The sequence below is a fragment of the Dermacentor variabilis genome, chromosome 5 (assembly GCF_050947875.1).
Source record: "Dermacentor variabilis isolate Ectoservices chromosome 5, ASM5094787v1, whole genome shotgun sequence".
NCBI lineage: Eukaryota > Metazoa > Arthropoda > Arachnida > Ixodida > Ixodidae > Dermacentor > Dermacentor variabilis.
In genome coordinates, this window is record NC_134572.1 from 30,638,732 (window position 1) to 30,657,028 (window position 18,297).

At 45.4% G+C, this 18,297-nt stretch overlaps 1 protein-coding gene across 3 annotated transcripts in view; it reads left to right on the forward strand.

Annotated features, from left to right (window-relative positions):
* Nucleotides 1-18,297, forward strand: part of qsm (Zona pelucida superfamily protein qsm) — a 262,953-nt gene that overhangs the window by 210,773 nt on the left and 33,883 nt on the right. For all 3 annotated transcript variants that reach the window (XM_075692082.1, XM_075692084.1, XM_075692083.1), the window contains one exon: nucleotides 18,122-18,223. In XM_075692082.1, the coding sequence (XP_075548197.1) occupies nucleotides 18,122-18,223 (102 nt within the window). The remainder of the gene's footprint in view (nucleotides 1-18,121; nucleotides 18,224-18,297) is intronic.

Below are 18,297 nucleotides of genomic sequence, written 5' to 3' on the forward strand. Positions count from 1 at the left end.
ACCTCTATATCTGTACTAAGAGACCATCAGTATAAGTTTGAAACATTCGTCTTGCTTAATTTAGTTTTCAAGCAGTGATTTCTTGTCACGTGTGGTTACGCGTGAGTGCAAAGTGTTCTCTCCTGAACACAACAAAGCTGACATTGGACGGGTGTGGACGCAGCTCGCCGAGTTTGTGTTTCAGGGACTGACTGCTCTGTTTTACGGCTGCTGGCTGCGACAAAAGCGACATTTCGTGAGACCATTGTAACGATGGCGCAAGCACCGACCTACACGAGTGCAGACCGCGCATGAGCCGGCCATAAGAGCAATCGAGAACATTTTCAATTCAATTAGGTTTTATTTTCACGTAAAACGTCTTTCGCTTCGGTCAACATAGAAAAGAGGGTGCCGGAGGAGGGGGGGGGGGGCGTCGCTTGCTACATGTAAGGTTACAGGCTTGCAACGAAAACATGTAATAATAATAATAACGCCTATATCTTTGCAACCCTGACTACCCAAGCACCATACTTTGGTATCGTTGCGTAGAGGAAAAAACCATTACTCGAACATTCCTGTGCCCAGATGGCGCGGCTGTCGCACCAGGCATGACGAAATAGGAGCTACATTTATGCTGTCACTTGGTTTTTAGAGAGGTGTAACTCGGCGGTGCATTTGTCGATCCGAGTGGGAGCCGTCGTGTTTGAAGGAAAACGCGCTCTGCCACAGTACGCCTAATCCATCAAACTCAAACCTGTGTTCGTTAGCAATTATAAGGTTTACCAGTGTGCAATTTACCAGTTGCTCGACTATGGCGCCCTCGCGCTCGACACGTAGGGCATCCAAATGTCGTGAACAGACTCGGGCAGCAAGACAGAGGGACGGCAATCTGCGGCCATTACCTTTGACAACGCTGGGCCCACTACGAATAGGGAGTAATAACGCTTGCAAGATTAGACCACAGTACCCCCGCTGGCTGTATAATAAGCTTAGCATATCAGCATTGTAATGTGTGAATAAATGTCACTTGTGTATTTGTAATCGTCATTTCTGCAGCCTTTCGTAGGGACGAGGGGTATACACCCTAAGAAGCACGCACAATATGTTGCACTTTCCTTACTGCCCCTGCATCCCCGATGAAGCGAAGCAATTTTTTTTTCGAATAAATAAAGGTGTCAATGGATGAAGCAAGAATAGTGGCGACCAAACGAGATGTTTGCGTTTTGAGGAGCCGCTGTACATCAGATGGAGAAGACATGTTAACTCTGTTAACAAACTTGTCATTTTTTTACAGCAATCATTCTTCGGTTGTAAGACATAAAAACATGTATCTAAAACATGTAAACATGTATGTATAAGTCCTACAAATCTACAACAGATCGCACAAAACCTATGCAGACAAGCAGCTACCTTTGAGCCAAAGTTTCACGCTTAACTTTCACAGTCTATACACAAGCTCGACTGTCGATTGGTCTTCTAGTACTCTACGGAAACATATAATAGTGGCACGAATAAACTCGTATAGTCATTCGTGTAGTAGAATTATTCAGCGTGTCGAAGCTAGCCAGCCAGAACTCGGTTGAAGAGGCCGACCTCAAGAATTGGTGCTTCTCTAAAAGAGCAGAGGGTATCCACAGACCGCATCATAGTCACTTGGAGCTTCCTCCCATGAGCGCTATTCTTTTGAATCAAATCCCAATGGCCGGGTGCGCTGGTTTCCTGACCACCGCTATCAGGAGCGCTGCGCCGTCGTATAGCATTTTCTCGCACGCCGTGGCGTACCCGCCTAGGCACAAATAACGCAGTAGAGCGCGCCGGCGCACATCTTACGCGGCCGCCATTACGTTCTCGCCCGAAATGCAGCAGGCTCACGCGCGGCGTTCATTGTTGAGCTGAGCCCCGGCGTGTTATAAACGACTATGCCTCGACGAGAAGACGAGCAGGCCACGGGTATACACACCACTGCTGCTCGCGGGCTCGTTCAAATTGAAGCCTTTGACTAGGGGGAAGAGGATAAAGGAAGCGGCACCGTAATGGCTGGTTTGCCGGCGCGCGCCGCATCGTGGCAATTATTTCCGGATGCCCGGGCATGCTTCAACGTCGTTGCGCCGGTGGAAGCCGGCCTCGTGCTACGCAGCGCAGCTCCCCGGCCAGAGTTCGTGCGCACGCTGACCGACGTAGGAGGATCCAAAGGGTGCAAGCTATCAAGTATGGGAGCTATTAACTGCGTGCCCTCGTTGGGTCTCTATTTCAGGGCACTTGTCGGGCCTCATAGGAAGCCCTATGCAATATACCGGAGCCGAATTCCCAAAGCTTTTAGTTTGTGAGCGCTCTGTGCAATTGGCCGGCTGCCTTCATTAATATTGTGTCAGGCATCGAGATTGCCTGATATTTTCTCATACGAAGACTTCTAGTGTAAAATTTTGTTTGTGAATACGGACACTGGCCATTTTTGGTTGTTCATTTTAGCGGCTTTCTGCCAGTTCTACAGCTGCTACTGAAGTGACTCAACACATTTATAACGCGCTGGTAGAAATTCTTCTCTATAGTCTATAGATCAAGCATGCATGTGCAGTCCTTATAAAAGAGCCGTACAATTAGGCCAATGACATGCTATCCGTCAGACACTACGCTAGTGTGTTTGGGTCTCTACTCCTCTATATGTATAACGAGGCTTATTTAGATGAATAATAGTGGTACAAGGAAAGCAATTGTAGCCAATAGACAAGTGGACTTGTCTTCCTTAGGGGAAGGCTCTTTAGGAGCACTCCAGACGTCTCAAGACGTCTCAAAATTTCACGAGAGGTATAGTGATCGACAAACCCTCTGCTCTTTGTTTCAAAGAGTTATTGCTCGTGCTGACTTTAGTGCATAGACAGACACCCCTCAGGACACACAGCAATGAGTCTATCAAAACGCGGGCCAACTATGATTACTGCAATTGAAATTTTTTCTAAGCATAAACACAAGTCCTCCGGTTTCGCATTTCACGCTTGTTATGGTGATACTTCCATGGTTCCAATTCTTGCTGTATACAGTCGTGTGAATATTATTTGTGCAGGTTATTTCTCCTGTGGCAAGTTGCTGCGGGCGTACTCGGTCTTGTCGTTCTAAGTACCTGTTTGCACAACAATAACACTGTGAATTCTAATGTAACATCTATTTTTTTAGCCAATATTGATATACAAATTAGCGCTTCGGAGTGCATCCTCTAACCTCAGTTTAGCAACGCCCTTTTTTCATCGTGTATAATAAACAAGAAATACCGTAGTACGTTGGCATATCGATGAGTTTACTTTTGCTAGCCTACCTGCGTCGCTTTTTCATGCCGATATTTGGTACTATACAGGGTGAATGTTTTTCTAATCTAGCTCTTGCTCTCTATCTCGCTCTAGGAATAGAGCCTCTATAACCTGCCAAACTGCGAACGCCGTTTGAAAGAAAGCGCAAATGGCGAAAGGAACCAGAACGAAAAATTGGGCCCCAGGCAGATATGACAGGGCTTCGACTCGGACCGTGCAAGAGGGTAAAGCCAGTCGACACCATCCAAGCTACTAGGGCTTATTCCGGGCGTGCAGAAAACCCATATTCCGCGAGACCCGCTCCCCGTAACGTCATTTTTCTCTCCCGGCTCAAACGGGGTTCCGCACGAGCGCACTTGGAATGAAATGTTCTCGCCGCTTCACGGTTCTAGCCTCGTCTTGCTTCTCTTTTGAAATAATTCTCCCGGCCATTTATTTATTTACGTCGGTTTCGTCTTCAACTTATTCCTTGCTCGTGTCTGTAGCGCTCGGCTTCTCGTGCGCCGCTCTTTCGCTCACCGAGGTGCGCCGAATTTGTCGCTGTGTTCCGCGCACGCTCCGACGAACCTTTTATCCTCAGAAGTGCCGGCCGCGTTCGCTACTTTTCGTGAGACACCGGGTTTCTAGAAGGTCCCCCTTATTTTTTGTCGTCTCTTCATTGCGTTACTTTATCTTAACGAGTGTTCTTGGAGGTATATCGCTCCGTCTAGTGGAACAAGCAGACTTGTTTCTCTTGTGTTATTTTTTCCCTCTCTCTATTTTGGTGGGCACACAATAAAACTTGCTTTGAAATGCCTCACCGGAGTTCCTCGGCGCCTACTGCTATTTATTGTGCGCTACCCAAAACCCTCGTTCTGTGCGCATCTTTCCACTTCGTTCTGTGCAATGGCTTGACAACCAAAACGGTCGTTCACATTTCCAGTGGATACAGAAGCACGTCCACTTGGAGTGCTATGTTCATACGCTTATTTGTGCTTGCTCAGCGCTATCGACGTTGCCTAATTCGCTATCACCGCTCGTCGTCGCCCTCTCTCTCGAACTGCTCTCGCATACGAATGATGTACGAATCGACTGAATCGGGGCTGGCGTTTATTGTTTATCATTCGTTTTCTATATATCGTAGGAAAATTCTTAAGACCTAACTTCCGGAAAATCTTTACAACAAATATAACAAACATATCGCCAATAAAAGGTATTCTGGACGAAAGGTCGGATAATACGTTCCCACAAGGCCGAATTCGCCCTAAATAGCAAGAAATTTCATATTTGCTATGCGAATGTGTAAGCGTAGAAGGCGATGAATGCGTCTTGAAACTTTACAGAAGAGAAAGTTCTAGGGCACTGGTCCAGACGCGTTTCGGCACTCAAGGCCTTAAGTGCTTTGCTCAAGTTTTTAAGGACGTGAATTGTGCGACCGCCTTTGACTATTGTTGCGCGTAACATCGCGTTACTGTGTGGATTTTTCTTTTTTTTTTCTATCTTCCTTCTCCTTTTATTCCCTTTACCCTTTCCCCAGCACAGGGTAGCCAGCCGGTATTTACGCTGGCTAACCTCCCTGTCTTTCATTCCCTTTTGTTTCTCTCTCTCTCTCTCTGTTGGTCTGTTGGTCTTGCTCGTAAGAATGTACGCGGGGGGGGATACCTAACAATGGGGAAATTAGTCAGGAGATTTTCATTGTCACTTCGCTGTGAAATTATCAACGCGTTCATCAAGAATTAATGAATTTGTGAATTAAAAAAAACATTTACTTATAAAAAAAACACGTTCTAAAAGCCACAGGAACTCATGCTTAAACATTTTTTCTGTCACTGATTTTTATTTATTTATCTCTTCAAGAAGGTGTCTCTGCCCGAACTTGGTCTTAAATGTGTGCAGTAAGAAAAACCCACGATTGCGCGCACGCATAAAATGTCGGCATAACTACCCGTGGTTTGATAATTAGGTTTAATTAAATACGTCTGTGAACGACCACACGAATCGCTGTCAAAGAAAATCAGTGTGAAAGGACAGCTCGGCGTTCTGGGTTCTAGCCTTTCGTTCACCAACAGAACATGCTCGAGCATCACTTGTGCCGATTGAGTGTTTCTCAGCATGACAGAGAAGCCGGCAACCTTCTGCGCATGTAGGCACTTGTGCTGTGCAGTGAAAATTCCTCGTATGCCACCAGCCAGAGTTTTAGGAGGGTACTCATAATTATTGGGCTGTGTCATACCAGGAGAGAGATGGAAAATAAGAAAAAAGATAGATAGATAGATAGATAGATAGATAGATAGATAGATAGATAGATAGATAGATAGATAGATAGATAGATAGATAGATAGATAGATAGATAGATAGATAGATAGATAGATAGATAGATAGATAGATAGATAGATAGATAGATAGATAGATAGATAGATAGATAGATAGATAGATAGATAGATAGATAGATAGATAGATAGATAGATAGATAGATAGGTAGGTAGGTAGGTAGGTAGTGAAACGTGAAATAGAGATATGGGAATATCAGAGGGAAAACTAGGGATCACATCAAGACTTGAGACCAGCTTGGTACTTTCAGCAAGGGTGCGTAATGGAGAGCAATTTTTTACCAACTCTCTTGCTACCTGCGGCGCCTAGCAAGTGTGAAAGCGATTGAGGGATAATATGGGAGTATAATAAAGGTTTTCAGTGCGAGACGACATAGTGCAGGACTCGGGAATTTTAACATGCCTGTGGTTATATAAAATCAAATCAAGTTTACTTACTTATATCTATCTGCGCCTACAGAAAGGGAAACATTTGTTCAAACATTTAGAGATGGAAGATTCATGGGGGCGCCAATAAACGAAATAAGACATAGTAGAAAAACCCTTATTATTAAAGCGATGCTCCATCAACTACGCATTCTTTGAACGCTGTAGATACCACTGCAGCAACATCCTTGGTGGCTTCATTCTGATGAAGGCGAAGTGTAAAAATGCTCGTGCGTCCATATTTTGTTATCAATCAATCAATCAATCAATCAATCAATCAATCAATCAATCAATCAATCAATAGAACAAATGCGGTGGCCGCGCGACTAGTAAATAATTCCTCCCCGTCAAGGCACTGAGCCACGGCGGCGGGTAAATTTCGGTGTGCTCGAGATAGAAACAGGAGAACTAAACTCATTAAGTGATGTGACGAGCACATGCAAAGGGGGGTGAGTGCGTCAATAAAACATGCATCCTCTAAAACATATGAAAGCGTCCAATACCGCGCGTTACAGCGGGTAGAAATCAAGCAAAAGCCAGTGACAAACGAGTATATATATATGCAAGTGACATGTTGGATACTACCTGGTGTGAGCTCCATGAAAGGGTATTTTAGGAATCGCGTGGTTGTTCGCCGCCATAAAGAAATAAAGAAAGAAAAAGAAAGAAAGGAAAAGAAGAAACAAAGACAACACAACTGCTGCGACATATTTGAGAAATTGCAGAAATACTGTAGATGAACATGAATGAACATGAACAAGTTTTTCTTGCAAAAACAGGGCAAACAGGGCAACAGAGCAAAAACAGGGCATTCGAAACTGGTGAAGAGAGCAGTTGCAAACCTTTGTCTAACAAATGCGCTCAAAAAATCGTGCATCCACGCAATGGAACAAAGTTTTCGTCGGCAGGTTGACCGGCTTACTAGGGCTGGTTACCCGTCGCACCTTCTTGTGTCCGTTGCCGAAAAAATGAGCAAGAACCTAAAACTCGAGCGTGCCCATGGCGAGCCAGGTGGCGAGAAGCCAAAAATGAAAGAAAAGCGACGGACCGTGGCCCTGCCATACGTGCACAACTTATCTCACCGCTAGAAAAAGATTGGGCGCAAAGCTGGAGTTAATGTAGTGCTTACTGCCCCAAAAAAAACTAAAAAGCCTCTGCCAACGCGTCAATGCTGAAGACCCGATAAACCAGGAAGGGTGCACGATTAATCACCAGAATCGTTTTGTGGAGTGCACAGAAGCCGTGGTGTATTCAATACCTCTGAAATGTGGAAAAAGGTATATGGGGCAAACTTCGAGATGCACAAATGAAAGACTAAAGGAACACAAACTTAGCGTCGAGCAGGCTAACAGAAATCTAGGCATCCATATCAGGGATTGCCCCTCAAAAGATTGCGCCGCAGAATTCAGACGCTGTAAAGTGCTGAAGAAACACAATGACCAGCTGGTCCGGGAGATAATTGAGGCAGCCGAGATTACCAGACTTCGTGACCAATGCATTAGCACGCCGTCCTTGTTACTGACAAAAAAAGAACTTGAGATTTTGCACGTGCAACCACTATCTTGAGTGCAAAAAAGAAAAAAGTGCATGTTTCGCATGATGTGCGATCACGTGACTGCGACACTGTGGGCAATGGTTATAAGAAGCCGTGTTTCTTTCGGAATAAACGTTGTTGAAAGTCAGCGCTTGTGGTGTCTTCTTGTCTCGTCTCTTGTCTACATTTTGCGCTGTTACTAGCAGGATGGAAAACCAACAAGCCCAAGCTGCTACTCAAGCACGATAATGATCACAGGGGCTCACAACAGACAAAAATATAACTTCAGATAAATGTTTATGAAATGAATGCGCACTAACAAATTACCGCCCATTCAGTACCTGTAAAACGCATAATCGATTATGCGTTTATGTTAGAGTTCCTTTGCTTGACATTTATGCACATGTAATTCTTCAGTCATGCTATTCATACTAAAACCTGCAATTCTTCCATGTTAGCGTTTTGTTGGAACTGCTGTAGTGTGTTTTATTACGATTAGTTTGTAAAGGAGGTCCCATTGCAGTCTTTGACTTTGGGACCTCCTTCTGTATGTTAACATCTTGTAAACTTTCTAATCATCTCAATAAAAACCGATTCTGATTCTGATTTGCTGGATTGAACTCTTAATTAGATGGGCACAATCTCTAGATTCTACAGCAACGTGCTATAATAGCGAGAGAGAGAGAGGGGGGGCGGAGCATGATCGCGAAAAAAGAACGAGCGCGGTAGAAGGAATGGCACAGGGAATTAAATAAACAATAAAATATAAAATAAGGGCAGCAGAGGTTAGTAGGAAGGCATAGAAAGAGAGAGATTGAAATACATGCACTCAGAGATATAGAAAATAACGGTGACACGCCATTACTCTCCGAGATCGTGCCACCGATGGCGTTTCCGGCCGGTAGGCATCGAAAGAGCTCTTCCCGATAAGCGACAGCCGAGCCGAGTGACATCGTCGTAGCTCTGGGCGCGGAGGGCAGGCAGAAACAGGAAACAGAGAAGTACGGCTACTGGCCCCGCGTATTAACGACAGCGACGGCGAGAAGAGAAACCCTCGTTCTGAGGAGAAAAAAAGAAAAAAAAAGGAATGCAGAAATCTCTGTTCAAGAGCGGATAAAGCATTGTACGGAGGAGTGGGGCGAGAGAGAAACTACGTCAGAGCGGTGCGGCAAGATGCATTGTCCTGGTGTTAGATTCCCCTCTTTCGACGAAATTGATCTCCGACGCTGCCGCTGACTCGTTACCGAAGAGTAACGACTGCCGCACATGGAAGGGCGCTGACACTGCGCTAATTAAAAGAGGTCTGACTCCTACATATTTCACTGCGATTAAATCCTGCTGTAAGAGGGCCCGGATCAGCAGTCGCGAGCAGCAGCGACGTCAAAAGACAACGATTTGTCGCCATTATAACAGACGGACGTTTAACCTCTGGAAAGTTCGATTAGCCGCTGTAATCTTGCCTTGATAACTTTTATCTTATAGGAACAGCACGAAACTACCTTTCCTTCCCTGAATAGATTGCGGGCCTATGAGTGTATTAGGCCTAGTGGGAGCACGCGGCCTATGAGTCGTTGTACGCATTCTGATGGCCTGCTTAGAAAGATTTCCCGTATTCTTAAGGTGACGCTAAAGGCATGAGGCTATGTTCTTACGCAGCTGTTTTATTTTGATGGCAACTGTAAGGTCACATTGTGCGTTCGTGCCATCCTTCAGTACTAGATTCGACTGCGCTTGCGTAGCTCCTGTACTCAGAGTCAGAAGGCCTCCAGAGAAACGCAGCGCATTTGGCTGCAAAAACTACTAAGCCAAGTGGACGCACTGTCACACTTTGCTCAGTCGGCTCTGCATGAAGACACAGCGCAGCATTCTGGTATTCCGCTGCTGGCAGTAGCGTCGCCCACACACGCATTAGCGTTCATGTTGTGGAGCTGTATGTACACCACACCGTGGGGCATGCACTGGTCTTAATGGAAGAGACAATAAACGTCAGCTGTAGTCTTGCTAAATCTATTCGGTGCTGACAAACTGCGACACTTTTCAGTTGGTCTCATCTCGTGCATCATCGAAGTGTGATGATTGTCATGCCACTGCTGGCGATCATCGTCGTGGTAGCGTTTGAACGCGATAGCGTTAAGGGCCCAGTGTCGCGGAAAATTCGGCAACGGACGTAGTTTCTGCACAATGATTCTCGAATCACCCATCCCCAGGCCCTCCATGTGGCGCAAGGAAGCTGCTGAACTAATTGAATTTCTCAAGCTAAATTACTTAGTAAAATCGTAAAGTACGGCTTAGACACAACCTACAGACAAGAAAGCGTCGGATTGTAATTCGACTATACGAGAAAACACAATTCTGTTAGCGAAAACTCAAAGAAACCCCTTTTCCAGCGTTTCTACCATTCGTACACCTGCCACGGCGTCCGCCATTTGCGTGCGCCGGCGCGTGGGTATCTTGCAGGACACGGAGCAGCGCGCCCGGTTCCTTGCAATACCTCCAGATAGCGCTCGCCTCTGCCGCGTCGCAGCCCACCCAAGAGGCCGTTTTTGTACCAGAAAGCCCGCCTTCGTGCATAGCGTTCGCGGCCAGCGATTTTCGGTAAACTTTACGGTTACATACGCTCCAGTTGCCGGAAACCGTGAGAAGCAGTCAGGGATCTTTGAATGCTATCTTGTTCCACTCTTTAAGCCGAAGCTTAAGCGTCTTCCACCTTTTTGAAGCGAATGGTATCTATTGGTAGAGCCTCAGGACTGTCCCTTCAAATCAGGAGTGGTCATTTCCTGCATTTTGCAAAGGAGTCAATTAAATTTAACAAATGAATGCCTCTGTTTCTTTATATGCTGTGTGTCACGTCTGCCGAGGAGAAATTGAGGCGCAACCACTCTTGGTACAACGTTCCACTCGCCGTGACAGGAATGCCATGCCCTGCTGTATTCACAATAAGCTTTCCAACTGCTCCGATACAGCAGATTTACTTAAAGTAATTCATTAGCGATATGTATTTAGTCGTCGGTGCTATTGTCGGGACACATAAAACAATGAAGGATGACACGATTGAAAGTCCGCTCAGCGTTCACATGCCACTGTTGTTCTTTCGGGTACGAACTGCAGCGAATGCGGAGCTATTGCTATTTGGTCGAAGTGAAAGCTGCTGTGGGATTAATACATATGCGCCGCATCATCGTCCCGAGTCCCGAGGTCTGTCGCTTTCATGGTACTATCTCGTTTATTCCGGCCGCCTTGCTTCCACAAACGCTCGGTTGCTCAGGCTCCTCTACCGGAACCATATTTCGTTCACACGCGTATCATCCGCAAAATGCAACACCCGGTGCTTCACTCATAGGCCCCGAAGGCGGGAGCGTCTCGTCAACGTTAATATCTCTTCCGCGGCTCAATGTTTTTTTTCTTTTCGCCGAGCAGTCCGGCCGTTTTTCGCAAGTTCGTGCTCCCGCAGGAAGACATCACCCGGAGCAAAGACTCTTTCTGCTTTGCCCCGTTGAAGCCCAGCACGTCGGTACGTAGAACGCACAAGGATGCAAAGACATAGCCGCACTTCATCCCGTCTCTTTATGGATTTTGCGCAGACGTACGCAGAGAGGGATTCCGGAAGCAGCAGGCACGTGCGGCCGTGTGATGCAATTGCCGCGGAGCGGACGTGCCCAACGAGGTGCTGGACCCGCAATGCTGGCGTTGCGCACCCAGCACCCCGCCTGTCCCGTTATCCCCTCTGCGTTGCATGCGTTTTGTGTACAAACCTTCCCTCTAGTTTGTCTGACGGCCTCCTTTTATTCCTTTCTTTTTGGCTGTCCGGTGGTACTTTCATTTTTCTTTACTGCTTCCTTCATCTCTACTTGTCGTTTGGGGTGCGCATGTCGCGGCGTTATCTCTACCGACGTGCTCTCGACGTTGTGTGTACGGGGACTTGCTGTTCCGTTTATCTCGTTTTTATTTTGTCTTGTGTAACGGTGTGTGGTTCCGGATGGTTTGGGAGGGGGTTCAAAACAAGGCAGAGCATATGTGGTGGGCCTTTCGCCGCGGATGCCGGAAGCGGTCACACGTGCGCGCTGGTGTGGTCGACGTTATAAATTCCGCAGTACGGGCGGCGTGAAATAATTGCTACATGATACAGGTAAGGCCACTGCGAGAAAGCGCCACGACAAAGATGAGACAGATAAAATGAGTGAATTTCGCTCCGCCACGACCGGTGTGTGTCGTCGCGCCTTTTTGCGCAACGGCCTTACGCTCAGTTATTAACCAAGTACCCGGCGAGAACATAGTTTTTTTTTCCTCAGAGTAATTAATCCGGAGCGAGAAAGTAAAGTGAGAAGGCAAGAAAATAGTCGCAATAAACGTGGATGGAACGTGGAAGTTTTTCATGGTTAGTACCCCTAGCCATAACGTGCGATCGTGCACCTGGCCTGGTCATGTGCAAGTAGTGTTTGGATGCTACCGTAACCACGGCGCTGGCGTTGCGCACATCTAGAATTTGTTTGGGTGAAAGCGCACATTGAACGCTGAATTTTTGACGTCAGCGCCAGATTCGCGCTCGCTAGCCTATTGTGTTTTCAGGCGGGCGGCATTAATGGTCCCGTGAAGCACCTCCAATTCAATTTTTTTCAAGGCAATAGAGGTTCACTTCTGGTGGCTGCGACAACCGTTGCTGTTATATGGCCAAATCATTGCGTCGCACTGCCACTTGGAGCAAGCATAAAGACATCGAACATACTTCTTCCACTTTTTTGCAACTTTAGGGGCGGTGCTGGCGAAACAAATATAGACAGTGACCGCTGATGCCGTAGAGCAACTTGCGCGAAAGGAGCGCACCTCAACCAGCATTGTTGTTCGCTAATTCACGAGAGCATTTCGTGAATGCAAAGGGAAGCTACCGCTTACATTCTCCGTAATTTTCATTACGGTAACTAATATGTCGAATAAATTAAACATAGGTGCAGGTTGTTTTAGGCGCAAAAAACCGAGGTTGAATTTAAATCTAACAATGTTTGTAGCACCGCCCGATGGTCGCTTTACATTCTGTTGAATACGTACTCCAATATGCAGCTGAAGGGTTTTTAATAATATGACGCTGATATTTGGCCATTTTAACGACAAGTGGGCCATTTATTGTAGAATCATAGTGCGCTAACGACATGTCTTGTGGTCTATTCGCGCGTTGACACATGGCTTCAGCCATCTTGTTTGGTTAAGGCCCAAACAAAAGTCACAAAACGCACAAAAGTAAAAAGAATGCTACTGACAGAGTTAAGAGTGTTTTATTAAACTCAAGTCAACGCACGCCTTATTTATCGAATGGGAAGGGGGAGGGGGTCCTTTATACTACTCAGTGGATCTGCCAATACGCGTAAGTACTTTGAATAATTTAGAAATGCGTCCACATTCTAGCTATCATTGCAGTGATCAATCTCTTCACTCGTTCTCGCACTATACAGTGTTCATTTTCACGCTAACATCGCTGTCCTTGATGCGCACGTATGAGTGTTTAGCTATTATTTTGTTTCATTTCCGCCCCTTTATTTAATGCAGCTCAATCTGCAATGCTTGTTGCACATTTTTCAACTATGATACGCCAGCGTAGCAACTGTCGACGAAGACACGTAGACACATGCGAGCTTGCATAAAAAGAAATCTTTACGTCGCAGTTTGAGGCGTTCAAACGTCGCCAAATGATGCACGTATGAAAATAACACAAGCATTTTCCTTCCTGCCTTTTCAAACGCCAAGCAGTGTCGCCTTCAAAAACGCTACAGCAGAGACAAAAGGTCATCTCGACGCGTGGCGGCCTTGTCGTCAAACTCAGGCCACACGCGCGCTGCGTGTCGTGTGCAAAATAAAAACGCTCGCTCGACGTTTCTAGCTCCTGGGACAATAAATTCGCTCCGCGTCAGGGCAAGACGCGACTCAAGAGGCCCCCGACTTGACTCAATAATTCACCCCGTCGGAGACCGGGGTTGCTGCTGCGATATTGATGAGTTGGACCCTGGGACGCAATCCGTGGGATGGTGTCTCTGCTCAGTGCAGCCTGTAGATGTGCTGCGTTCTGCGTGCTTCTTGCTTAGCGTGCTGAGGGTGTTTGGAAGCACTGGTTCCTCTGTGAACAAGAAGAAATAGGTATCAATGAAAAAGCTGACCTTTTAAATTCGTAGAAAAGTTCTGCGAGTTTACTGGTCATATTTATAACGGTAAACAGCAAAATATAAAAATAAAGAAAACGCCAGTCCACTGCAGAAAGTAAAACAGTATCATGCGAAGAAGCAGAATATCACGGGGAGGTTAAAGGCGGATTAAGTTTGGTAAAATCTAGGTGATGAAATTGCTGGAGAGTGCTGCCGATGTTTGAAGGATTAGTTCGTCTTATAGAAGGGTTTGGTTCTATAGTTGTAAAAGGAAATAAAGTAAGGCATTCTATTTTTAAATCTCGGAGGCTTTTCCTTTTTTGTTAGTACAGAAAAAGCGGTCCAAGGAAAGTGTCAGGAAGCTACATGTATGAAGAAAATCTCCTGCTAATGCAACGACGCTGAAAGATGAAACATCCTTGTGGAGAATTCAGCCTAAAAGTGGCTAAGTTTAAGAAAGTTTGTGAGTAAAATATTCTCGGAAGAAAGCGCTAATCTCAGAAAGAATTCATTTGTCTGATAAACGAGGAAATATGTTTGCAAAGAAGAATTGCGGCAAGGTGGGAAATGTTCATTTTCATATTGTTATGGCGTTCGTCAAATATTTACCGCTATGTACACGAGCCAGAAGAGAGAGAGTGAATTACAGGACATTAGTGCCAACTAGGGCGGGAAATAGTTGTGATTCTGTGATCAGACACTCTTCGATCAGAACATGACCTAAGATGCCAAAGCGTTCGCAGGTTTGGGGATGAAATAGCAGAGATCTTAGTTTGTTCGAGGGTTGGTTCATCGTTAAAAATAATTGTGTTGGTAGAATGATTGACGAAAAGAAGAAAACCTTAGTTTTTGTAGCGCCCCTGACCCACCGCACAACCTCTACGAACGCGATTCAAGCTTAAACTACAGTTCCTAATATATAAAGACAGAAAAATATAAAAGCGAGAAATAAAATAAAACTGCCGTTTGAAAAGGCAAGTACTCTACAGGAAGGAAGGAAAGAGAAGCCGCTTGATTTTCAAACATCCACTTCAGATACCTTTCTTAGGAAAGAAGTAAATCGGGCAACAAAGACAAATCGCCGTAGATAGCAAATTTCTGACACGTTCTTAGGAATCAGCAGAGGCCTTTCGCCCGTCAACGTGTTTTAGTTCATGACAGTGACACCAACTTTGAGCTGTATATTTGCTTTTGCATACGCTGCCTTTGTTCTTTCGTTGTAGCCGCCTTCTACTCATAGATTCTGGCCTAATCTGTCTTCCATTACTGCGCTAGTCGCAGATTTTGCAATTCCCGCATTCTTGCCTGCCCAATTTTGCGAAAAGCCCGCCAGATGCGCGACAGTCCTTTCTTTCGCGAGGATCAGGACAGTTTCTCAATCTGTTTCTACGTCATCTCACAGTGTGTTTTTAAGCTTCAGCTGATTGCAACACTTTTACACAACAATGCTATCAATCTAAGGACCAAAGCCTTCGCAATATATTACGGCAGTGAAAATCACAGGCGGAGTTGTTGGTGACGCAAGCACTGGTCACCGCTAGCCATCCTTACCATAGATCCCGCTTCTTTTTTATTGTGAGTACGTCTTTGTCATCTCCTTGCCTGAAAGCTGTGCAAACTTAAAAAGGAACACGCTACATTAAAAATTGTACTATAGTTAGCGCATACTGGTTCGAAATTGCAGCAACATTATATTTATGAATAAAGGGAACTGCTGACGAAATGCTCACATTTTATTTCTGCCTTTCCTGACGACGTGTCCTTTTGGCATAGGGCTATAAGTGATGATTTAACGCAATTTTACTTAGCAGAAAAACCCGCTTAGTGCGAAGGCCTGCTCAGCTCTCGGGCGAGAAAACAAATCGCAGGTGGTCTTATTACGCAGGCGCCGAACTAGTCGAGCTTTCTCGAGTGTCGAGCACGTCTTTATCTCTTTGATGCGGGAGCATCAAAAGATGCCGACGTCGACGGCGTAAATGCGCTTGGAGTGTCCAGAAAACTGCAATCACAATAAAACGTTTGCGGCAGTGAGTTTCGAACCTACAGCCCCACGTTCAGAAGCCGAGTGTCTTACTCACTGGGCCAAGTGGGCGCCTCCACTCCTGTTAGCAGACCTGTGAATTCTGCGTTATGACATCACGCTACTTGGATCGAAATTTCAATTTCCAAGCCCGGCTTGATGAAAACGATGACGTCAAAATCACTGCGGCTTAATCGGGAGCGTCTCCATTAGATTCTGTTGCAGTCGGGCAAGGTAGCAGGACGTCACGAATTGAAGTCCACCAACCTTGTGCTATCTAGGAGCCGTTTGCCTAGCGTGTCAACGTGCTTGCTTGACCGCGAGGAGTTCATAACTCGAAAGGTCGCTCAGCGTTGTTCATCATCATCATCATCATCAGCCTGGTTACGCCCACTGCAGGGCAAAGGCCTCTCCCATACTTCTCCAACAACCCCGGTCATGTACTAATTGTGGCCATGCCGTCCCTGCAAACTTCTTAATCTCATCCGCCCACCTAACTTTCTGCCGCCCCCTGCTACGCTTCCCATCCCTTGGGATCCAGTCCGTAACCCTTAATGACCATCGGTTATCTTCCCTCCTCATTACATGTCCTGCCCATGCCCATTTCTTTTTCTTGATTTCAACTAAGATGTCATTAACTCGCGTTTGTTCCCTCACCCAATCTGCTCTTTTCATATCCCTTAACGTTACACCTATCATTCTTCTTTCCATAGCTCGTTGTGTCGTCCTCAATTTGAGTAGAACCCTTTTCGTAAGCCTCCAGGTTTCTGCCCCGTAGGTGAGTACTGGTAAGACACAGCTATTATATACTTTTCTCTTGAGGGATATAATAGCTGTGTCTTACCAGTACTCACCTACGGGGCGTTGTTCATTTGGGCATTAATGCTTTCGCATTCGCAGTTCATGAGAAGGGATTAGGTTTCCTCGGATTTTTGTTATCTATCTCATGATATCTTGTGCAGGTTTTTGCCTAATACATCAAACCCGAGCGTTGTGTTACACTTGTGGATTTTCGTCGATGCTTGCTCCAATTAAATATTTAGAGAGAACTGCAGCTGAAGACGCAATGTCATATTTCTTCCTCATGTTGGTACTTCGTAGGTGATAATCGCTCAACGTCATATTTCTGGGGCTACATTTGTGTATTATTTTTTCTTTCTTTACAAAAAGCAGTTTGATGTATAGATAGTTTACTTTTTTTGCGAAAGCAGAAAGCGCGCTCCATCATTAGGTAGTTATAGCATCTTGTTAAATTTTCTTATGCATTCTTTACCATATGCTAGCTCTTCAGCATAGTGTCATTATTGTAAGCGAATCCGTAGTTACAAGGAAAGCGAGCGCAAATATCAACGATGAAAGGACTCAAGCTAAATAATTAACGCGGGTGGGCACAGGGTCACTTAACTAGAGAAGAAGAAGGCGCTCTAGCCTGTGTTGTCACGAACACATAAGTTAATATATTATAGGTCCGTGGAAACGATTCGCTAATAAAATAATGAGCATATTCTTTGAAGTATTATGTTGTGAACGCCGTCGTGTTGCAAAGCGTTCTTTCTCCATGCGCGATGAGCTATCAAGAACGTGTATAGCAAGACAAACGAAGATAAGCGGTGAAAAAAATATCTGCGACGGCAAGCTTTATAGAGCGAACTGCGAAATTACCTTATAGATTCTTCGGCTCGCAGGGATTTCTGAATAGCGCGCAATTCATTTGACGAAAAGCTTTTTTCTCCCTTTATCCTATCAGAACACTTGAAGCCAGAGCACATGAGTAGGAAGTGTGTATTTGAGGCTTTGTTCACGACGTGCACACGTATGGACACGAGCGCTGTCTACAGATGTGTAGAGAACTTGTGATGTCGAAGGCAAATTAACTTTTACAAAAAGGAAAAAAGAAAGAACTTGTCCTAATGTATTTTACTACTATTTTTACCTTTCACGCCGTAAATGTAAAAACTTTGGACATTTATTGTAGAAAATGTGCAGAGAACTTGTGTACAGGCACTAGGGACCTTTAACAAGATTATTAGCCACCGTCAGCGACCTTACTCCGAATGCAAGACGTGAAGGCTTCGCGGGCAAATTTTTGTGTGTGCTGGCGAAAGTTCTCTGCATTTTGCTGCTAACTTTCCGGGTGCATTTTCATTTTGATTTTAGTTATTGCCAACTGTTTTGTGATTAGCAGAATAAGCTGAAGTAACAGCGTGAAAGAAGCCAGAAAGCTGAGAATAAGGTGCAGAAAAACTCGGAAGTAAGGAAACGTGTGAACGTTCTTGCCCTTGACTGGTTTTTCTCTTTCCAAAATGTAGCTTCGTAGGTGGATCGGTTTTCGCGGCGAAGCATTATTGCGGAAACTTGCGCTGTTGTAACAGACGACCTCTCAGAGCTATGGATTCACAGTTTTTCTTTTTCTATTCCTTTAGTTCAATATGACGTCACCTGCTCGAGCACGGAGATGAAAGTCATCGTGTTCATCAATGACTCGGCCTCTGACACATACCTCGAGAAGCTCAAGGCCTACGCGGGTGAGTCGAAGTCTTCGCCTGCGAACTTTCTGCTTCTACCGAATGCGAACTCTTTGTTTTTCCTTTTAAAATGC